Genomic DNA, 24,543 nt, shown 5'->3' with positions numbered 1-24,543 from the left:
GTACTCAGTGATGTGTTTGCCCCAAACATAAGACTTTCTACTCAGCATTTTACAGATAATTGTATTTGTGGGGTACAGAGACGTAGTAGTCATTTAAAAATCATGTTAAACACTATTATTGCACACATTTTTACTCCTGAACTTATTCAGGCTTGACATAACAACAGGGTTGAATACTTATTGACTCAATACATTCCAGCATTCTATTTGTAAGTCATTTGTAAAAATTTATAAAAACATGATTCCAATTTGACATTATAGTGTATTGTGACACACAATTGCAATTTAATCCATTTTCAATTCAGACTGTAACCCAACAAAATGTGGAAAAAGTCAAGGGATGTGAATACTTTCTGTAGTGTTGCTGTATGTCCCTGTTACATTCCAGTCTTTACTATGTCCTGGGAGGAAACTAGGTGAAATTTCTGTGCACTTAATAGCTTCCTATAGAAGGTGACCATGGCTACCATGGGATGCAACTCATTTTTAGTTACCTAAAGGTCTTTTCTGAATACTTTTTTATATTATGCATTTAGCATGTATTCTACAACTCAATTAGATGCTGTAAAAAGGTATTGCCCACCATTGTATTCCATAGAAGGAAGTTTGTGGTAGCATACCTATAGCACTTACTGTGTCAACTATATGGGTGAGCTTCTAATAGGGGTTAGTGTTTTGTGAGTGGCAAAGATTAGCCTGTGTTAGCGTCAGTAGCTAATCTCATTGAGGAGATTCTCCAGGGCATCATCAGTTCTATTTCTCTCTTGTGAGCTGCGCTTCATCTTGAACCTCAGTACCAGATCTGCTGGTACTGACCTGCTGGTAGCTCCCACAATTATAAACCCTGCCCATCTGGTACTCCAGACAGGCTAAAGCAAACGCTCAATGTATTAAAGATTTCAAATAGCATTTTAACCCAGGTCTTCTCTAACCTCAGTGCTCAGAATAGTGTCCTTATAAAAACAAAGTCATATTTCATTATAGCCTCTTTGTTTTAAGCAGTGCCTTCATATTAATTTTCATAAAATACTGATATTGTGTGTCTGTGTGAGAGAGAGAGGGAAAGAGAGAGTGCAGGTGAAGCGAACACTTTGATTGTCTTTGTGATCAATTTGGCTCTTTGCGAAAGATGCCCCTGGGGCCACTTTGGGGAAAACCTTGTTAGACTGAGTTAAATTGTGGCCTGAGGCGAGCTATTAGCGTCCATCCCTGAGAGACACACACACACACACACACACACACACACACACACACACACACACACACACACACACACACACACACACACACACACACACACACACACACACACACACACACACACACACACACACACACACACACACACACACACACACACACACACACACACACACACACACACACACGCGCGCACACACACACACGCGCACACACACACACATTCTCTCTCTCACACACTCTCTCCCTCTCTCTCTGTGTCACACACACACAAGGCAAGTGGCAAGTGTTGTAGTTTGGTCCAAATATTTGTGCATGCCCACTAATTTGTCTGTGGATTACGGTAACACTTATTTTAGTATAATTGATATGTTTAGCCTCCATTCCTTTTGGGTCCATGTGATTCGCTAGTGTCCTCCAGCCCAGATGTGGTAGAATCTGCAGGTTTTTAACACTATAGCTCTCTTGTTTTCGCTCTCTGTCTCCCTATTAGTCCTACCCTCTACCCTCCCCCTCTCTCACACACAAACGCACAACACACACACACAATGTCATCTACAATTAGGATTAAGACCATAGGAAGAACAGTGTGAGGTTAAGGGAGGGTTAAGGAGCAGGCAGTGACGACAAAATCATTTTTTTCTCGAACCAGAATAGGTGGGACGCTACGATGACAGTATGTGTGTCCATGCCTCCATGTGGTTGTTGATCATTGCTAGACAGCCATTTTCATGTTTACTTATTTTTGTACACTCCAGCAAACACATGATTTGGATCCTTCTTATCATTATCTCTGCACACAGTGTGTAGGCTACCCCTGCTCTCAGAGCAGAGGGGGAGAGACCAGGTGCTGTGGTCACACACATCATCCTTGGACTTGTTCCTTCCAGTCCGATGCCCCCCCCCCCTCTCTCTCTCTCAGGCCTGAAAGAGAGGTCAGGGGTCAATCCCGGAGAGGCCTTACAAGTCACAGAGGATGGTGCTGGGAAGGAGATGGCACAGTGTACTTGAGAGGTAGACCTGAGGGGGGCAGGGGGTGGGAGGGACAGGTTGGGGGCGATGGGATTGGGTCCACCCTGTGGAGTATTTCCCACGCCTCCTTTGCATGCCTCCCCATCTCGGGGCCACTCACTAGGAACCCCACAATGTGTTGTGTGGGCTTCACTTCTAGTGGGCAGGGGGGTGGAGGCGTGCAAGGGAGACGTGGGAAATACTCCACAGGGTGGAGAAAAATACTGTATACTCATGCACACAGCTGTAGTTAAAACATGGGATGTATCAACGCTACATAAACACTATAGAAACACTGTCGTGTGCGTACGTATGAGTGCATTTGTACGTGTGTATACATATGTACACTTTTGTGCGCGTGCACGTGTGTCTGTGTGTGTGAATCGATGCGTTGAATGTCAGCCAGTGGCCCCCTTCTGTTCCCTCTCTGGGGTGTACAATCGGAGCACAGAGCTGGATTCCATGAGCCCAGCGCAGCTGATCCCAGACCTGCCCCATGAGCAATTACCCACAGAGCATTGCGGCAAACTGGACGAGCCTGTGCCCTCTTACACATGGGAGGGGAGGAGGGCAAGGGGGGGAGTAACTAACATCCTTGATGCGTCATGGCTACTGTCAACTGGACAAAGACATGTTTGCCCCCACAACACAGGGCAGGCATCAGGGGAGGGAAGGGGGATGGGGGATAGTTCCCTACTTGCCTGCCCGGTGTTACTCTTCACTCCAGCAGACTGTACGGAGCCCATGGAGACAGTGCCAACCATACAGACAGGCCTGAGTAATTACCTACAATACCCGGCTGCTGCCATGATGCCAGAGCTGTCCAAGTGGGTCAATGTAGCCGTTGCTGACCCTAGTGAAAACACAGGTGTGTGTGTGTGTGTGGGGGGGGGGGGGAGCAGCAATACAAGTAGCTACATAACCCCTATTGTTGCTACTCCAAGCTCCCACCCCATGTAACAGCATGCTGAACATAGTACAGCCCCGGGTGTAATTTTTTTGTAGCTAGTCCCCTCTAGTTAATATATGAAACATGCATGTCCAATCTGCCCCTCCTGTTCACCCTTACACAAATAGCCCCTACGGCTGTTGAAATACAGCAACACCTAGTGGTAGAAAGATCACCCCACAGTTTATTGCTGTTGTAAGAAGGGCTTGTATTGCGCTTGGTATTGATGTGTTTTTTTAAGGGGGGTTGGATCAGCTATGAAATTAGCAGATAGAATTGGAGTCTATCAGATACCATTACTGCATCATTTCTAATCTCCTTTTTATATAGGTTTGATTATGCCCCTACTCGCCTCTTTCCTAGTTTAGTTTATTTTATTTTTACAGGGACAGTGCACATTAATCAACGTTTCAGTAAAAGTGCCGGTTTTAGCCAGCCGGCTAATTTTCAACCGCAGTCCCTGGGCAGGTTATTAAAAACAATTACAATATAGACAATAGCACCATAGACACAGCAACATAGGACAAGCAAGACATAGCATACAGACAGAGCAACATAGAACAAAAAGCAGCAAGACAAAATTCATAATAATAATAATAATAAAAGCAACAAAGTGTTTCCATACCTCACAAGCTACAGACAACATGGAAAGCGGCAACACACAGCTTAGGGACCATGTTCACAAATCTGATTGACCTTTAGCCATGTCTTCAAGCATTTTGTGAAAGTGTGATATGTGGTGCAGTTATGTGTGTCTCATGGCAGTGTATTCCAGACATGGGAAGCTCTCAAAGAGAATGCAGATTTACTAAAGGTGATTTTCCTTAGGGGAACTATACAGTCACCTCTCATGGCAGACCTTGTGGATCTGCTGCCATATGTCTGGGTTTTCTGTTTAACAAAAATGTTGAGTGGAGGGGGAGCCAGGCCATTAAGGATCTTGAATACAAGACATGCGTCAGTGTATTGCACAAGAGCTCATGTTTTCTAAGGATGTGACAATGATGATGGCTATTGGGCTTCCTATCAACCACTTTGAGAGCCTGTTTGTAGACAGACTGAATGGGTTTTAATGTTGTACAGCAAGCTTGGGCCCAACTAGTCAAGCAGTATATTAAGTGGGGGAGTATCATAGATTTGAAGTACAGTTTTGCTACCTCTGTAGTCAAACAATTTCGTATAAATCGGAAATTATCTAGATTGAATTTAGTTATTTGAATTACCTTTTTCACATGCTTTTTAAAAGAGAGGTTGGAATCAAGTATGATGCCAAGGTACTTAAAATCGGATACCACCTGGAGCTTCTCCCCTGACACATAGACATCTGGCTCAGTAGCATCTGTTGCCCTCTTTGTGAAGAACATGCAAACAGTTTTTTTCACATTGAGATGCAAACACGAGTCACTGAGCCACGTTGTAACCTGGACCATTACAGTAGTGAGTTCTTGTGCAGCTTGTTGTTTGCTCTTTGCATGCACATATATCACTGTATCATCTGCATACATTTGAACTTCAGACCCAGTACAGACAGAAGGCAGATCATTAATGTACAGGCTGAACAGGAGGGGTCCCAGTATTGACCCTTGGGGCACGCCCACATCATAGCTACGAGTGGGCGACAGCTCATTGCTCACTCTGACACACTGAGTTCTGCCTTCAAGGTATGATTTCATCCATCTCAAGGCATCAGGGGAAAAGTTGAACTTGGACAATTTTGTGATGAGAATCTCATGGTTAACAGTATCAAAAGCCTTCCTTAGGTCCAGAAACACAGCCCCAACAGCACCCCCTTTGTCCATCTTGGACTTCACATTTTCCAGAAGAAAGCAGTTGGCCGTTTCTGTGGAGTGTTTCGCTCTGAAGCCAAACTGCATGGAGTGTAATGTGAAAGGGCTGTTGTTGAGGTGGGCAATCAGTTGTTCTGCTACACACTTTTCAACAACCTTTGACACCACAGGTAGTATACTAATGGGCCTGTAGTTACTCACGTCAGCAGGGTCGCCTGATTTAAAGATGGCCGTTATTATGGCCGACTTCCATACCCTTGGAAACACACCGAGACCAATAGATGTGTTGGTGACCTTAGTAATGGGGCCAATGAGTGACTCTTTGTAGTTTTTAAGAAAGGTAGAGTCCATCCCAAACACATCTTTGGCTTTAGAGTTCTTTAGTGAGCTAATCACCTTGTTCACCTTTGACTCAGGAACCTCCCTTATGATGAAGACAGGTTGAGTGTCATTCACTAGCACTGAGCCCAAGAAACCAGTGGAGGGGTTTTGTGTCAGTAACCTGACAGAGTCAATAAAGTAGGAATTGAAGGCTGTTGCTATTTCAACTGCATCCTGTGTTAGATTGTTATTCACCATGATTTCTAGTCTTTTTGCAGTGTTACTATGGTCTTTCCCTGTTAACTTTTTTAGATTCTCCCATATCAATTTAGATCTAGTTGAAGGACTTGGTGGAAAACATTACAATTCAATATATAATGTTTATTTCCTAATCATACTGGATTCCAAGTTTATCAGCCAATCAACCAATCACTCTAATCTTAATTCCATCACTCAGATTTCCACAGACTAACCCATCTTGCCTACCAGACTAACCCATCTTGCCTACCAGACTAACCCATCTTGCCCACCTGACTAACCCATCTTGCCTACCTGACTAACCCATCTTGCCTACCTGACTAACCCATCTTGCCTACCTGACTAACCCATCTTGCCTACCTGACTAACCCATCTTGCCTACCTGACTAACCCATCTTGCCTACCTGACTAACCCATCTTGCCTACCTGACTAACTCATCTTGCCTACCTGACTAACCCATCTTGCCTACCTGACTAACCCGTCTTGCCTACCTGACTAACCCATCTTGCCTACCTGACTAACCCATCTTGCCTACCTGACTAACCCATCTTGCCTACCTGACTAACCCATCTTGCCTACCTGACTAACCCATCTTGCCTACCTGACTAACCCATCTTGCCCAGGTAGGTGAAGGACCTCACATCCTCCAGTGGTTCTTTGAGCGTGATTTGGATTGGATGTTTTATTGAACCTTTATTTAACTAGACAGGTCAGTTAAGAACAAATTCTCATTTACAACGAAGACTTACCAAAAGGCCTCTCCTGCAGGGACGGGGGGCCTGGGATTAAAATAAATAAATACAAAATAAATATAGGACGAAACACACATCACAACAAGAGCGACAACACAACACTACATAAAGAGACCTAAAACAACAATATAGCCAGGCAGCAACACATGACAACACAGCATGGTAGCAACACAACACGACAACAACATCGTAGCAACACAACATGGTAATGGCACAAAACATGGTACAAACGCTATTGGGCACAGACAACAGCACAAAGGGCAAGAGGGTAGAGACGCCAATACATCACACAGAGCAGCCACAACTGGCAGTAAGAGTGTCCATGATTGAGTCTGAATGAAGAGCTTGAGATAAAACTGTCCAGTTTGAGTGTTTGTTGCAGCTCGTTCCAGTCGCTAGCTGCAGCGAACTGAAAAGAGGAGCGACTTAGGGATGTGTGTGCTTTGGGGACCTTTTAACAGAATGTGACTGGCGGAACGGGTGTTGTATGTGGAGGATGAGGGCTGCAGTAGATATCTCAGATAGGGGGGAGTGAGGCCTAAGAGGGTTTTATAAATACGTATCAACCAGTGGGTCTTGTGACAGATATACAGAGACGACCAGTTTACAGAGGAGTAAAGAATGCAGTGATTTGTCCTATAAGGAGCGTTGGTGGCAAATCTGATGGCCGAATGGTAAAGAACATCTAGCCGCTCGAGAGCACCCTTACCTGCTGATCTATGAATTGTGTTTCCCTTGGTGACAGGCAGTGGCTGAGACAGCAGATTTTCGGACTTTATAAACTGCACTCTTTGAGAGAGGTAGTTAGCAAACGAGGCCAAAGACCCCTCAGAGACACCAATACTCCTTAGCCGGCCCAGAAGAATGGAATGGTCTACCGTATCAAACGCTTTGGCCAAGTCAATATAAATAGCAGCACAATATTGCTTAGAATCAAGGACAATGGTGACATTATTGAGGACCGTTAAGGTTGCAGTAACACATCCATAACCTGAGCAGAAACCAGAGTGCATTCCCAAGAGAATACTATAGACATCAAGAAAGCCAGTCAGTTGATTATTGACAAGTTTTTCCAACACTATTGATAAACAGGGCAAATAGGAAGATAGGCCTATCACAGTTAGGATCAGCTTGATCTCCCCCTTTAAATAAAGGACGAACCGTGGCTGCCTTCCAAGCAATGGGAACCTCCCCAAAAAGGAGAGACAGACTTGGCGATGATAGGGGCAACAACCTTAAAGAAGAAAGGGGTCTGACCCAGATGGATTTAAGGAGCTCCTTTAGCACCTCGGACTCAGTGACTGTCTGCAGCCAGAAACTTTGTAGCGGGGCAGGGGGAAAAGAGAGAAGCATCGGGGATAGTCACATTAGAAGGGGTGTGTCATGCGCCAGTGTGCAGCGGTGAGGACGGAGTCAGGCGCAGGACACAGAACTGAGTAAAATAACGTACTTTACTCGAAAAGAAACAACCATAAAATTCCACGCAGGGAAAACACACCAATACACAGAAGTCTACTAACACTCAACAAGGAACAATCACGCACAAAACATATTGGGAACCAGAGGGTTCAATAGGGAAAATAATTAATGTAATGGGAACCAGGTGTGTACAATCAAGACAAAACAAATAGAAAAAGAAACGTAGATCGGTGGCAGCTAGAAAGCCGGTGACAACGACCGCCGAACGAACAAGGAGAGGCAACACATTTGGCGGACGTCGTGACAGAGTGGGAGATGAGGAAATGTTGGATGGGCAAGGAGGCAAATAGGAATCCTGACTTAATCAAGTGGTGATTAAAGAGCTCAGCCATGTGCTTCTTGTCAGTAACAACCACATCATCAACATTAAGAAGCATGGCAGCTGTGAGGAGGGTTTATTCTCCAGGTCTTTAACCGTTTCCCAGAACGTCTTGGGGTTGGACCCATAGAGAGAGAACTGCTCCTTAAAGTAACTAACTTTGGCCTTCCGAATAGCCTGAGTGCTCTTATTTCTCATTTGCCTGAACGAGAGCCAGTCAGCCTGAGTATGCTGGTGCCGAACCTTTCACCAAATGCTATTCTTGGAGGTGGAGTAACTCTGCAAGATCACAGTCGAACCAGGGGCTGAACAGTTGTTGAGCCTTATTATCTTGGTTTTGTTTCTGTGGATATGGAGATGATGTGGTGTCCAGGTCTGGTATTGTATCTTGTATTTGCTCTTGACTGTGTGACAGGAGTGCTAGATCGTCTGCAAAGTTGAGGTCGTCAAACTGTGTCCATAGAAACCACCGTATGCCATTTCGCCTGTTCCCTGTTGTCTTCCTCATGATCCAGTCGATGGCTACAGGGAAAAGGAATGGTGACCGGAGACATCCCTCTGCTTGTTGTGCAGATTTATATTTTAGTTTAAATTGAAAAGAACAGATTGATGCTTCAGTTGTTGTTTTGTACATCAGTTCATAAACCCCGATGCCATGAGTTTGGCACATACAAAACCTGTTCCCAACAATCTTGAATTTGAAGCGGCATAGTTATCAAACCTCTCGACTTTAAGTGAAACTGATACATTTTAGGCCATATGCTTTGTTTTTCATTGGAGGCAGACAAATCGTTGAATTCCTTTCTCTTTTGAGGAATTGCCTCTTCCATTTTTGTGGCAGAGCTTCAATGAGTTGGCTATAATTTGGGATGGAATATACATCTCCATACACCTTTGTTAATAGCTTGTGTGACAATATTACCTTCCAATGTCATTCAGAAACATATTTTATGCATTTCTCCCAAGAAAATGTCCTCTATTAGTACATTGGAGTTTTAACCACATTATTTGCTGTAATACTTGTTCTGCCTCATCTGGAGGATGAAATTGGAATTGTAACCAACTCTGTATTTTGCTTCATTTAAAAATAATCATATTTTAAGCAGGGATCCATTATCAATCCACCGGAAATGGTTGGTTTTAATCTGTATAACGGCAAAAAGACCACTTTGAACCTTGGATGTGCCGCGCTTAATAGTCTGCTGCAAAACCAGTTTGGATTTAAATATCATTTTGAGAGAGGTTTAATGCCTTAATATGTCCTCATTTTAACCCTCCTAACTCATGTTCATAATACAAAGGTGGCTGTTTAATGGTTTGCCATTCCAAATCAAAAGAAATGTCTTGCATGGCTTGAAAAAGGACTCTCCTGGAGTCAGCAGAGCCATGAATAAATATGGAACCTGCGGTATCAATAGGACATTCATCTGGGTCATTTTCCTGTAGATGGAGAGGTATTTCCTTTTCACAGTTTCAACATCCTATCTATTTTAAAGTTTTCTGGGATATGTACATCGAGCACATCAACTTCCGCCCATTTAATCAGGAGACCACATGGCAATTTCAAGTTTTGATGTTGTCTTGCTTTGCTTTGTGTGTGTGTGTGTGTGTTCTTTATAAATTGAGTTATGGTAAGCCAGTGCTCATGTACGGATGCTCCCATCTCCTCTAATGAAGCTAATTAAGGCTCTATTTAGAGAGTTGGGAACCCAGGAGACTGAGTGGAGTTCCTCACTTCATTAAAAATCAATTAACACACTCCACGTGCCAGTTCACTACACATCACTCACTGCACCAACCAGACTACCCTACAAAACTGTCTCCCTTACTTTTTTGTAACCCACCTGCCTGTCTGTCTATCTGTTTGTTGGTCTCTCTGTGTCTCTCTTCTCTCTCTCTCTCTCTCTCTCTTTGAGGAGATTGTAGGGCTGAGCTCCTCTTAGCCATGGAATCGCCAGCGCTGCACTCTTACATAACCTTTGGATAACAAACAGCCAGCCAGTCAGAGGGTCAGAGGGCAGCCACGCCCACACAGCCAGCCAGTCAGAGGGTCAGAGGGCAGCCACGCCCACGCAGCCAGCCAGTCAGAGGGCCTAGGAATCATTCATGCAGCTATTTATCTGCTATCTATCTGTTCTAAACTCATGTAGAATAGGATCCTGAAGCACGTGTTCCATATATACAGTAGTAACTGCACTCAATGTACCTGTCTGCAGTACTACTATGTAAATACACTGTTTTAGAGCCACTTGATTTGACTTGGTGAAAAATGCAACCAGTGTTGGCACACCAAGTGAGAGGCAGTAAGAAGGGTAGGATGGTGATGGTAAGCAAGAAATACTCCATAGTTTGGTGACATCACTTCCTGTAGGCGTGTGTGTGACCGCTCAGCAAATCATTGCTCTGACAGGCAGACGACAGAAGCGAGTGGGTGGTCGTCTTAGCAACAGCCAAGCTGTCACGACTGGCTCCTCATTCCACCTGACAGGCCCGGTGGCTATGCACACACACTCTCTAACACACACACACACAATCTCTAACACACAGAGACATACACAGACACTCTCAAACACACACATAAGAATACAGACGCCTACACACAAATTCACATACACAAAATCATCCAAAAGCTTACACACTCATACACACTTACCCACATGAACACAGCTGGATTATAATCTTTGTCGGTTCACACACCCCTCAAAACGTTATTAGAAACTGTAGACTGGTCAGTTGATAAATGCGTTTTTAAGATGTCCTTCCTTGAAGTTCAATTAGGAGTTGTTCCTAAAGGAGCTACAAAGAGACATTCTGGGGAATATAGCAGAACGTGGTTGTAAATGAGAGCGGCTGAACACACACACAAACACAGTGTTGTTCTCTCTTTTACTGCCATTTCCTGAGGCACAACTGACCTGTTTTTCACAGTATAAATAGACATCTTCACTGCATCACACTGTGTGTGTGTTCTTTCCCAGTCCGGCCCAGTTCGGCCCAGTCCAGCCCGCTGCGCTGACCCAGTTTGGCACTGGCCAGGAACTGGTGGAAGTGGGTCACCTCTAGAACAAACCCAGAGAGTCCTTCCTTCATAACACTCACAGTCCCAGTCCACACACACACACACACACACACACACACACACACACACACACACACACACACACACACACACACACACACACACACACACACACACACACATGCCCCCCCCCCCGGACACACAGTTAATGACTCACATTCACAATGGGTATGTAGGGCTTGTAGATCGATAAGGGAAAGGAATAGGTGGAAGATTATATAAATGGGGGTAAATACAAACTGTCCTGTCTGCTGAGGGTTTTCAGCTCTCAAGAGGGCCTTGTCTTACCCCTCATCAGTTTTAACCCCTACTGACTCGGTCTGTCTGTCTCATAATAGTGTCCTGGGTCGTGTGGGGTCAGGATCCAAATAACCTTGTGTCACCACATGGTCTGAGACTCCGGGGTCACAGAGGTCAATGTCATTAAAGCTGCATTCGGACCCTCTCTTACTCAGGCTTTGTGGGGGGAGTGGTACATCCCTCCCTGGGTACAGAGGTACAAGACAGCTCCAGCTTAGGCAGCAGACAACTCTGAGTAGTCATTATCTCCCTGAGCTAATCCCATTATGACACTATACACACACAGATGAGATACAAACCACATACACACACTCCATAAACACTTCTGATGCACACACACATTAAAACACCTGTTATCATGTTGTAGCTGCAACACAGAGCGGTGTGTGTCGGCTACATGTGTTTATGCATGTGTCTCCGCGGAAAATGAAAATGGATGCCATAGGTAGGACATACTTTTGGACATTGCCTTTGACCACAAATTACTACATTCATAGGCTAAAACGTTAGATGTAATTTCTCTGTGTACTTTGTATAGTGTACAGTTTTTCTGTTATTGCTCTACCACAGATTGTAATGAATCATTGGTTGTGTTCAAGAGGGCACACATAAAAAATAATGTTTGCAACGTAAAAGGGAAACTAGTGTTTCTTATTGGACAAATCCAGGTAATCCCTTCCTGTTTCTCATTTTTCTTCCGTTTGGTTCCAAATGAACACAACCCAGTTGGGGTCCCTTGTCGACGGTTCAGGAATGGCTGAAAGACTGCAACATTTACCTGGAGCTAACTCTGCAAATAGCACTGCTGGGTGATTTGAAAAATCTAAATCAATTGATCAATAATATAATAATACTTTTGGCAAAAATGTTTCTTTCATTTACAATCTGTAAAATTGATGAGAACACTTTTTTGGTTACTACATGATTCCATATGTGTTATTTCAAAGTTTTAATGTCTTCACTATTATTCTACAATATAGAAAATAGTACAAATTAAGAAAAACCCTGTAATGGGTAGGTGTGTCCAAGCTTTTGACTGGTGCATACAGTGCATTCGGACAGTATTCAGACACCTAGACTTTTTCCACATTTTGTTACGTTACAGCCTTATTCTAAAGTGGTTGAAATAAAAATATACACACAATAAGCCATAATGACATTAAAAAACAGAAGCCATTAAAAAACAGAAATATCACAAGTTCTTACATAAGTATTCAGACACTTTACTCAGTAATTTGTTGAAAAACCTTTGGCAGTGATTACAGCCTCGAGTCTTCTTGAGAATGACACTACAAGCTTGGCACACCTGTATTTGGGGAGTTTCTCCCATTCTTCTCTGCAGATCCTCTCAATCTTGTGTCAGGTTGGATGGAGGAGCGTTATTGCACTGCTATTTTAAGGTCTCTGCATTGATGTTCGATCAGGTTCAAGTCCGGGCTCTGACTGGGCCACTCAAGGACATTCAGAGACTTGTCCCAAAGCCACTCCTGCGTGTTTTGGCAGTGTGCTTAGGGTCGTTGTCCTTTTGGAAGGTGAACCTTTGTCCCAGTCTGAGGTCCTGAGCTCTCTGGAACAGGTTTTCATCAAGGATCTCGCTGTACTTTGCTCCTTTCATCTTTCCCTCGATCCTGACTAGTCTCCCAGTCCCTGCTGCTGAAAAACGTCCCCACAGCATGATGCTGCCACCACCATGCTTCACCGCAGGGATGGTGCCAGGTTTCCTCCAGATGTGGCGCTTGACATTCATGCCAAAAAATATCTTTGGAGCTCTGTCTTGGGGACCTTCAATGCTGCAGAAATATTTTGGTACCCTTCCCTAGATCTGTGCCTCGACACAATCCTGTCTTGGAGCTTCGACTTCATGGCTTGGTGTTTGCTATGGCATGCACTGTCAACTGCCTAGAAGGCCAGCATCCCGGAATCGCCTCTTCACTGTTGACGTTGAGACTGGTGTTTTGTGTTTACTATTTAATGAAGCTGCCAGTTGAGGACTTGTGAGGAGTCTGTTTCTCAAACTAGACACTCTAATGTACTTGTCCTCTTGATCAGTTGTGCACCGGGGCCTCCCACTCCTCGTTCTATTCTGGCTAGAGACCATTTGCGCTGTTCTGTGAAGGGAGTAGTACACAGCGTTATACAAGATCTTCAGTTTCTTGGCAATTTCTCACATGGAATAGCCTTCATTTCTCAGAAGAAGGATAGACTGACGAACTTCAGAAGAAAGTTATTTGTTACTGGCCATTTTGAGCCTGTAATTGAACCCACAAATGCTGGTCCTCCAGATACTCAACTAGTCTAAAGAAGTCCAGTTTTATTGCTTCTTTAATCAGGACAACAGTTTTCAGCTGTGCTAACAAAATTGCCACAGGTTTTCTAATGAGCAATTAGCATTTTAAAATAATATACTTGAATAGCGAACACAACATGCCATTGGAACACAGGAGTAATGGTTGCTGATAATGGGCCTCTGTACGCCTATGTAGATAGTCCGTTAAAAAAACGGCCATTTCCAGCTACAATAGTCATTTACAACATTAACAATGTCTACACTGTATTTCTGATCAATTTTATGTTATTTTAATGGACACATTTTATTGCTTTTCTTTCAAAAACAAGGACATTTCTAAGTGACCCCTAACTTTTGAATGGTAGTGTGTGTATATATATATATATATATATATGACTGTTGCCTCCCATTTAAGTGTATTGTGATGGTAATTGTTAGGTTGAGGTTGCTAGCCACAATTTTATATTCAACCTAGCCTATCTTTTAACTAGCTAACGTTTGCTAGCTAGCTTGATTTGCAGTAAAGTTAGAGAAACATTTCAAGAAAAAAGTAACTCAACAAAACATGTTTTATTATCACCTGAAATGTCTGTTAATAACCATCTTACCGGATTCTACCAGGTTCAGGTACAGAAAGAATATTGGGGAATTGGTGCTTTGGATAAGCCAGTGTGCATCGCAAGGAAACCGCTTGGGAGGAAGGAAGTCATTTAGGATTAGATTGAGTGTGTGTAATCTCTTTATAGTGAGTGTGCAGTCTCAGCAGATATGTGCCACCTATCGCTCGATCTATCTGTCACTCTCCTTCTCTGTCTTGAACTACGTGGCTACACTGGTTGCTGTGGTCACTGGACACTCCTAATGGTTTCTATGTGTGGCGATTTCAGACCTACAGTACACTACGTTTACAATGCGAGTGAGTGAATAAAGGAAGATACTTTGGTGATGTAACCCCACTACAATCCTGGGAGCACATCTAAGGACCCGTGCTCATCGTCCTGACATAAAGTCTGTCACTAGTGTTCCTGTCATTACCACTACAAAAAAAAAAAACAATGCTAAAATTAACAGGATGTCCCAATGTCACAGTGACCTGCTGACTGGAGAGGTTCCTTCTGATTGGGAGTGCTGTGCCCCCTCACTGGGTCATATGTGACAGAAACACACAAACACGAACACACACACACACACACACACAAACACAAATGAGCCCCCCGACAGTGGGGGAAAAGTTGAGCGGCCATTAACACTGTTACAGTACAGGCAAGTGTGTGTGATCCAATAAAACGGTTATGTAACTCAGGTATGTGTGTGTTATTCCCTACCCTCTCTCTGTTCACAGCCCAAATCGAAGTTATACCATGCAAAATTTGCGGAGACAAGTCATCAGGAATCCACTATGGAGTCATCACATGTGAGGGCTGCAAAGTGAGTTGTCAACACAGCTCTGTTGTTCCCTCTGTCCATCCTTCTCCTCTGTCATTTTGTTTTATATCTTCTTGCCTATATTTTCCTTTATTTACAAAACATTGACTGACCGCTCGTGTTTGTGATTGTCCTGTAGGGGTTCTTCAGACGTAGTCAGCAGAACAACGCCGCATACTCCTGCCCTCGCCAGAGGAACTGTCTGATCGACAGGACCAACCGAAACCGCTGCCAACACTGCCGCTTACAGAAGTGTCTCGCACTCGGAATGTCCAGAGATGGTGAGACCCCTTCGACACACACATGAACGTACACACAAATACATATACAATGTAGACACTTGCTTACATAAAGGAATAGCTTGCAATTTTGACAATGAAGCCCTTCATCTATTTCCCTAGAGTCAGATGAACTCATGGATATCATTTTTGTCTCTGCGCTCAGTATGAAGGAAGTTCGAGGTAGTTTCGCGAGCCAATGCTAACTAGCTTAGCGGAAAAACTGAAAGGCTTCGGTTACAGCTAGCATGCTAGCGCTAACGCTAGTTACCATTAGCTTGCGAAACTACCTCAAACTTCCTTCATACTGGGCGCAGAAACAAAAATGGTATCCACAAGTTTATCTGACTCTAGGGAAATAGATGAAGGGCTTCATTGTCAAAATCACAAACTATCCCTTTAAGATCGTCTAATACTAGTGTAATCTCTGGAATGTAAAAGCACAGGTGAAGCTGAGAGAGAAACCAAACACAATGTGACTAATAAAGAACCCTCCCTCTGTGCGTAGCGGTGAAGTTTGGCCGCATGTCAAAGAAGCAGCGAGACAGCCTGTACGCCGAGGTGCAGAAGCACCAGCAGCGGATCCTGAATGAGCGGCAGCAGCAGACTGGAGAGGCCGAGGCCCTGGCGCGTGTCTACTCCTCCAGCCTGACCAACGGCCTTAACACCCTCAACCACGAGATCGGAGGCACCTACGCTAACGGCCACGTTATCGAGCTTCCCAAGGGCCAGGTGAATGGTGGTGCCCCCGGCGGCTACTACCATGGTATGGACTCCACCCAGCCCTCCCCGGATCAGTCAGGCCTGGACATGGCGGGCATGAAGCACATAAAACAGGAGCCTGTCTACGACCTGACCCCTGTGACCAACCTGTTCAACTACAGCTCCTACCAGGACAGTCAGCTGGCGCCAAGCAATGTCAGCATGGGAGAGCTAGGTAACTAAGGGTTAGGGTTAAGTTTATTCATAGGTGTTCAATTGGACCATCAGTGCCGCCTTCAAAAACATTAGGTGCATGACCTAATGAGGCCCGAGTGTTGTAGGGGGCAGGAAGACACCAGGCCTTAGTTGATGATTTGAACAGGAAGGTGTCATGGAGAAGCTAAGTGTGATAAGCTGTCATTGTGATAAGCAGTGTGAGCAACCTGAGATCAGACTTTCCTAGGGGGGGGGGGCATCATATTGAAGCTCAGCCCATTAATGCAAGAAACACCCTGTCAAGATTGCAGAGTGAAGCTTGAGTGTTGCCTGCCTTACTAAGGTTGCAATGTCAAGTCAGCTGAACACAGTTTTACTAGTGCACTCTCTATTGGAGTTGTCACATACTTGGATGGGGGTACACAATACATTAGCTGATTCTTTTAAAGATCCGTTCTGCTGTTTTCTACACCCCGTTTCAATTAGCCCAACAATTATTTTCTACAATTCAGATTCAGATACATAAAAATAAACTTTGTCCCCAGGCTGGTGGACGAGACTACATAGAAAGTTGCATGAGGACTGAAACCTTCGGAAGTTGAATAAAGTTAGTTTTCATTAAGCTTGTGTATGGTTCATTGGATTCATGCTCCATAGACAATGAATGGTAAGCTACCGTTTTGCTCGAATTGTGATCAAAGTGTGTCTGACTCTGTATCTTCACCCCCTCTCCCTCCATAGATCGTATCGCCCAGAACATTATAAAGTCTCACCTGGAGACCTGTCAATACACAGCAGATGAGCTCCAGCAGCTGGCCTGGCAAACACACTCCTACGATGACATCAAGATGTACCAGAGCAAAGTGAGTGTGACAAGTGTGTGTACCTCACAGGAGGTTGGTGGCACCTTAATTGGGGAGGATGGGCTTGTGGCAATTACTGGAGCAGAATCAGGAGAATGGTATCAAATACATGAAACGCATGGTTTCCAGGTGTTTGTTGCCATTCCATTTGCACCGTTCCCGGCCATTATTATGAGCCGTCCTCCTATCAGCAGCCTCCTGTGGTGTGTGTGTGTGTATTCCTTGTGACCAGCCGAGTTTACACTGCTCACTAACCTACAGTACAACCTCTGAGCACCTCCCAACTCTATTGTCATTCAATGTCTCTTTTGTTCGCTATACCAACTGCCCTCATTCTCTTCCAAACTCTGGTTGTCTAGAGAATCTCACCCCCCTCTCTTTCTGTCTCTTTTTTTTTCTCTCAAGTTCTCCCTTTCTCTGCTCGTTTCTCCTGCTTCTGTTTCTATCTCTCTCTCGCTCCTTTTCTCTCTGTGTCTGTGTCTGTGTCTGAGTCTCTGTGTGTGTGTGTGTGTGTGTGTGTGTGTGTGTGTGTGTGTGTGTGTGTGTGTGTGTGTGTGTGTGTGTGTGTGTGTGTGTGTGTGTGTGTGTGTGTGTGTGTGTGTGTGTGTGTGACAGCAGTAGTTCTTTTATATCACCGTGACTTCTCTCATTCCCCTGTGTCTAATGGATTATGGGTCATTACAGAAGAACCCTTTGAAATATTCTCCATAGAGATTCATCTTACAGACAGACACTAAAGAACACACAAAAGCAATTTGCTGATATTGTACTTTGCATATTCTGAGTAGCGAGGGAGCTGACAATTTTCTAAGTATGCATTTTCCCTATTCCTGTATGGTACTTCATTGAACTGTAAAAAGGGAAATACAACTCTGCGCGTCTTGTTGTGGGCATAGTCCTGTGGCATAAACGTGTGTTAAATACTGTTTGCACTTGCGGAAGTGCTATAGCAGTGTGTATACGAGCTGAAGTTCTGAACTTGCCAACGTGTGTATTTCTCTGCAGACGCGAGACATGCTGTGGCAGCAGTGTGCCATCCAGATCACACATGCCATCCAGTATGTGGTGGAGTTTGCCAAGCGCATTTCCGGCTTCATGGAGCTGTGCCAGAATGACCAGATCCTTCTGCTCAAGTCAGGTGAGCTGACACTGCTGACCTACTGGAAACAAGCTGCTTGAAACAACCACGTTTCCACATCCTTTAAAACATTTTTTTTTTTTAAATGTATCAACGATGCAGCACCAACATGAAAAACATATTGGATTAGCAAAAAGTAATCAACGTGTCTCTCTCTATCTAGGTTGTCTGGAGGTGGTCCTGGTTAGAATGTGTCGCGCGTTTAACCCACTCAACAACACAGTGCTGTTTGAGGGGAAGTACGGGGGCATGCAGATGTTCAAAGCTCTAGGTAAGGCACTGCTGCTAGCGCTACTGTACCACCTCATCGACTGTTATCTAAGTAGCATGATGTACTACAGTACCCATAATGCTCTGGACAACGTATAACTATGACAATGAATTGACCGCCTCTCTATTGTCTCTCTCAGGCTGTGACGATCTGGTCAGCGCGGTGTTTGACTTTGCCAAGAGTCTGTGCTCTCTGCAGCTCACTGAGGAGGAAATCGCCCTGTTCTCCGCAGCAGTGCTCATCTCCACAGGTCAGTACTGACGACACACAGCCACAGTTACCTTCTGCTGCCACCTACAGGCAGACCTTACTGAGGCACTGCCTGGCTGGAGAATGCTGCGGTCACAGTGACTGACATTACCGAGGCTGTCTTTATTAGTAGTAAGACGGACACAATTTATTCCTCGGTTCCTGCCTTTACAGGGAGTTTTACGTCACCGCGGTGCTTCTACATCTGCATTGCTTCCTCTTTGGGGTTTTAGGCTGGGTTTCTGTATAAGCACTTTGTGCCATCTGCTGATGGAAAAAAGGGAAGGGCTTTATAAATACATTTGATTGATTGATTGGCATGTGATGTGGTTGTGTGTTCCTTTGTCAGACCGGCCGTGGCTGATGGAGCCCAGGAAGGTGCAGAAGCTCCAGGAGAAGATCTACTTTGCGCTGCAGCACATCATGCAGAAGAACCACATTGATGAGGACACGCTGGCTAAGGTAGGGCGCATCACCACTCAGATCACTGAGCCTCATAGAGTACATCTGTTGTGAGGCGTCACATCGAAGAGCGTCAAACCTAGGCACTGTTAGATGGCAGCATTGGTGCAACTTTGGTTTTAAAAGTGGGGGGACAATTATATATACAGTGGGGAGAACAAGTATTTGATACACTGCTGATTTTGCAGGTTTCCCTACTTACAAAGTATGTAGAGGTCTGTAATTTTTATCATAGGTACACTTCAACTGTGAGAGACTGATTCTAAAACAAAAATCCAGAAAATCACATTGTTTGATTTTTAAGTAATTAATTTGCATTTTATTGCATGACATAAGTATTTGATCACCTACCAAACAGTAAGAATTCCGGCTCTCACAGACCTGTTAGTGTTTCTTTAAGAAGCCTTCCTGTTCTCCACTCATTACCCGTATTAACTGCACCTGTTTGAACTCGTTACCTGTATAAAAGACACCTGTCCACACTCAATCAAACAGACTTCAACCTCTCCACAATGGCCAAGACCAGAGAGCTGTGTAAGGACATCAGGGTTAAAATTGTAGACCTGCACAAGGCTGGGATGGGCTACAGGACAATGGGCAAGCAGCTTGGTGAGAAGGCAACAACTGTTGGCGCAATTATTAGAAAATGGAAGAAGTTCAAGATGACGGTCAATCAGACTCGGTCTGGGGCTCCATGCAAGATCTCAACTCGTGGGGCATCAATGATCATGAGGAAGGTGAGGGATCAGCCCAGAACTACACGGCAGGACCTGGTCAATGACCTGAAGAGAGCTGGGACCACAGTCTCAAAGAAGACCATTAGTAACACACTACGCCGTCATGGATTAAAATCCTGCAGCGCACGCAAGGTCCCCCTGCTCAAGCCAGCGCATGTCCAGGCCCATCTGAAGTTTGCCAATGACCATCTGGATGATCCAGAGGAGGAATGGGAGAAGGTCATGTGGTCTGATGAGACAAAAATAGAGCTTTTTGGTCTAAACTCCACTCGCTGTGTTTGGAAGAAGAAGGATGAGTACAACCCCAAGAACACCATCCCAACCGTGAAGCATGGAGGTGGAAACATCATTCTTTGGGGATGCTTTTCTGCAAAGGGGACAGGACAACTGCACCGTATTGAGGGAAGGATGGATGGGGCCATGTATCACGAGATCTTGGCCAACAACCTCCTTCCCTCAGTAAGAGCATTGAAGATTGGTCGTGGCTTGGTCTTCCAGCATGACAACGACCCGAAGCACACAGCCAGGGCAACTAAGGAGTGGCTCCGTAAGAAGCATCTCAAGGTCCTGGAGTGGCCTAGCCAGTCTCCAGACCTGAACCCAATAGAACATCTTTGGAGGGAGCTGAAATTCCGTATTGCCCGGCGACAGCTCTGAAACCTGAAGGATCTGGAGAAGGTCTGTATGGAGGAGTGGGCCAAAATCACTGCTGCAGTGTGTGCAAACCTGGTCAAGAACTATAGGAAACTTATGATCTCTGTAATTGCAAATTACATCAAATATTAAGTTCTGCTTTTCTGATGTATCAAATACTTATGTCATGCAATAAAATGCAAATTAATTACTTAAAAATACAATGTGATTTTCTGGATTTTTGTTTTACATTCTGTCTCTCTCAGTTGAAGTGTACCTTAATAATTAGACCTCTACATGCTTTGTAAGTAGTAAAACCTGCAAAATCGGCAGTGTATCAAATACTTGTTCTCCCCAACAGCTTACCTGACCGCTCTGAGGCGTCCGCGTGGTCCGAAAGCACACCGTTGCCTAGTTTTGTATCACCTTCCAATGATAAAACTGGGAGGGGGACAAAAATGCGTGTGGGGGGGCATTTCCCCCTTCCCCAGTGAAAGTTGCACCCCTGGATGGCAGTGTATTTTAGACAGCCTTTTTTGCTTAAGCTGCGGTTTGTACAGCCTGAGACTTCTTGACCCATCACCCCTGACCGCTGACTCCTCTCTGTCCTCTGTAGCTGATTGGTCGGATCCCCACGCTGTCGGCCCTGTGTACTCTCCACACCGAGGAGCTACAGGCCTTCCAGCAGCTTCATCCCGAGACGGTCAATGTGCTCTTCCCCCCACTCTACAAGGAGCTCTTCAATCCTGACCCCAATGCAGCCATCACCATACCCAAGTGACTGCCTACGGTCCAATCTCAGAGAGTGGACCACACCGTGACCGCGGACGCATCATTAACGCAACCGCAAAGCCCGGACCCCAGGCCCGGACCCTCCAGACACTTACAGCCGCAAACACTAGGAATGTCCAGCACTTGTCCAACCCTATTCACCGATACAGTCTAAAGAATGTATATAATGCACCCATGACCAAGGGGCTCTTCAGAACTGATCAGAAATGTACAGACTTTAACTAGCACATTTAAGCTGTCTTTTAACTGGGTAAGTCAATTTGTTTATCTTTGATACATGTTTTTTTTTTTACATGATATTGTGATATTGAAGGTGGGGGGTTCGTGTGGATTCAGAAAAACTATTGTAGATATTCTTTAGTACAGAGCGGATTCCAGTATTACTTATTTTTCTGTTAATATTTTAGTCCTAATTTAAAACTGCAGCTGCTCTATGTGGCTGATAACCTGTCTATGTGTTTTTATTTGATGGATTAATGTGTACAGAATTTGTCAAGATTTAAAGGAGACTTGTTAAAGAATATTGGGTTAAACCTGGGGGGGGTGCTCTCGGTACGTCGAGAAACCTTGTCTGGGCTCTGTTGATATGTGAAGAGGGTATTGCATCTTTCAGTTGAGAACTATTCAACTGTAAAAGAAGGAGTAAAACAATTATGGCTACTCTTCAAGGTGAAGATATGTACATAAATATTATATTTTGTGTGAGAAAAAAAAGTTTCTGGCAGATTGCCATCCTGCCAGCCCCCCTAAACCTACCGCCACCTCTCTCCACCCCACCAAGCCAAAACGACTGTTGATCTTGGTGTCTTTTCATGATGGCTTAGTTAGTCAGTGAATATAAGAATCCTAGACACTGCATAAACCTCTTCCTCTCTTACATCCCCCTCATTTTGCACAATCTACGCCCATGCTAATCACTGGGCATCTTAAATGAAGAATACTTTCTCTCGCTCTTTCTCTCCGAGGAGATAGAACTTTCCGAGGAGATAGAACTTTCACACTGCTTTATCCTTACCCTTGCATTCCTCTGCTCAGCCTCGTCCTTCTAGAACAGTCAATCACAGGGTAGTCATGATTAGCTGGAGTGGATACACCAGGATGTCCACTGATCATTTCTTTCAATTTGACTGACGATCGGACGTTCAATCTTTCAGATTAAAATGGAAACTTGAAACACATTCCACATTACAGAGAGTGCACTCTGAGACTGTAGATCTTGCACTGCTTATTCTAGGGGTAATAGATATTCTTCACTGAAACGTTTGCCACTTAAAGTTGCAATACATTGTATAATCTTTATAGTAAGCTATGATAGACAATCACTTCCTGTTTTGTTTAATTTATGAACAGTTTAGAATGTTTTTCAAATGCTTTTTAAATGTTAATGTTGAAGATCTTCGAGGATTTCCTTAGATGTTATAATAGACACGTTTACGTGTTTCGCACAGTTGCCAAATCCCTCTGAGCTTTTAGTGGAGAATAGATGCTAGCCAGTGCCAGTGTACAGAACAGTATGACCGGAGACATTTTCCTCCTCCTCCCATATCCATTACCCCCCACCCTTTCCCATATGCAGTGACCACTATGTTGTCCTGTCATCCTCTGTATACACAGGATGAGCTTCTAGTCATAGCTCCCCAACCCTTCATTCCATACACCCCCCGGCCCAAAAGTAGTTCCCATCCCTCTCCCCTCATAGGTCAGAGGTCAGTGGCTCGTTAAAGACAATCACTTGCATTTCAATGCACTACACAGCATCTCTCTCAGGGAGCAACGATTTTTCTGTCTTTGCATGAAAATAACATTTTTACATTTTTGAAAAATGTAAGCGTTTTTGGGAGAGATGAATATGCTGGTGGCTCCCAGCGAAGGAACCTACCCAGACAAGGTCTGTCCTGTCTGTCTGTCTTTGTCTGTCTCTGTCTGTCCTGTCTGGCTGTCTGTCTGTCTGTCTAGGATTCACTGTCCGGGTCCATATAATGGGGAGAGCCATTATCTACAATAGTCCCAGAAATTCCTTTAATAATGTCCTGAAAATAACATTTTCAGGTGCATTCATAAAACCACCCCTGTTCTAGATATGCTGCTTGTGTTACAATGAAGGAAGACCATAACTAAGCTGGCGTCCAACCATTCCATGCCTATAGGACAGTGAATTTAAACCCACTTTGTTTTTATTTTCCCTTTCTAGACTGTGAATCAGGGGGTTGGGGTTGGGTTTGGGGGACGGGGTTGGTCATCTGAGTGACAAATCAACACTGTAAGGTACTGTAGCAATAATATCTGGAAAGCATTTACTACTGTATTGTAAGATTATTTGAATTTTATTACAATTATTATTATTATTATTGTTGTTATTATTACTATTACTCTTATTACTATTAGCCTATTGTCGTTCTGTTATCTTTGCATGCCGTTTCATGGCAATGAAACATTGGGGCTTTTGTGTTTTCTCAAGCAATGCTGTGGGTCAGGGGTGGGAGTGATGGGTGGGTTTGGCAGGGGTGGGAGTGATGGGTGGGTTTGGCAGGGGTGGGATTATTTTATTCTGAATGTTATGGAGTAGCGTTTTCAGTGTGAGGGACTGAACGCATAATGCGCCTTTTACTCCATCAACAGACACCATGGAGCGCAGACAATCCCAACGATCGATTGGTTGTTAATCCCAACGAGACCACTGGACAACGTGCGCCGCCATTTTATATACTTCATCGGAAACGTTTCACATGCTTAGTCAAATACACTTACACCCCAACTTCTGCCTCCTTAGAGAACCTGTGTATGTGCGTGTGGGGGCTTGTGTAAGAGAGAGAGAGAGAGAGAGAGAGAGTGAGGCTGAAAGAGAGTGAATGAACGAGAGGGAGAAATTGAGGTTCTTTGTTCTATTGATGCTTTGTATACTTTCTTAATGCATTAAACGTGTGTGCTATTGGAGTAGTGTTGAAATGGTTAATTTATTGATTAGAATGTCTTTGCTTCCCAGGGTGAGAAAGTAAAGTAAATGTAGCATCTGTGACCAAAACCCTTAAAGGTA

At 44.3% G+C, this 24,543-nt stretch overlaps 1 protein-coding gene across 1 annotated transcript in view; it reads left to right on the top strand.

Moving 5' to 3' along the window:
- Positions 1–21,824, top strand: part of rorb (RAR-related orphan receptor B) — a 29,346-nt gene extending 7,522 nt beyond the window's left edge. The window contains exons 2-10 of the mRNA XM_052478586.1: positions 15,086–15,171; positions 15,308–15,449; positions 15,955–16,383; positions 17,106–17,227; positions 18,233–18,365; positions 18,529–18,636; positions 18,776–18,886; positions 19,235–19,347; positions 21,334–21,824. Of these exons, the coding sequence (XP_052334546.1) occupies positions 15,086–15,171; positions 15,308–15,449; positions 15,955–16,383; positions 17,106–17,227; positions 18,233–18,365; positions 18,529–18,636; positions 18,776–18,886; positions 19,235–19,347; positions 21,334–21,498 (1,409 nt within the window). The 3' untranslated portion in view covers positions 21,499–21,824. The remainder of the gene's footprint in view (positions 1–15,085; positions 15,172–15,307; positions 15,450–15,954; positions 16,384–17,105; positions 17,228–18,232; positions 18,366–18,528; positions 18,637–18,775; positions 18,887–19,234; positions 19,348–21,333) is intronic.
- Positions 21,825–24,543: the final 2,719 nt, after the last annotated feature.

Source organism: Oncorhynchus keta, chromosome 25 (assembly GCF_023373465.1).
Source record: "Oncorhynchus keta strain PuntledgeMale-10-30-2019 chromosome 25, Oket_V2, whole genome shotgun sequence".
NCBI lineage: Eukaryota > Metazoa > Chordata > Actinopteri > Salmoniformes > Salmonidae > Oncorhynchus > Oncorhynchus keta.
The sequence above is the reverse complement of the archived record's forward strand: the minus strand, read 5'-3'. Positions and strand labels throughout refer to the sequence as shown.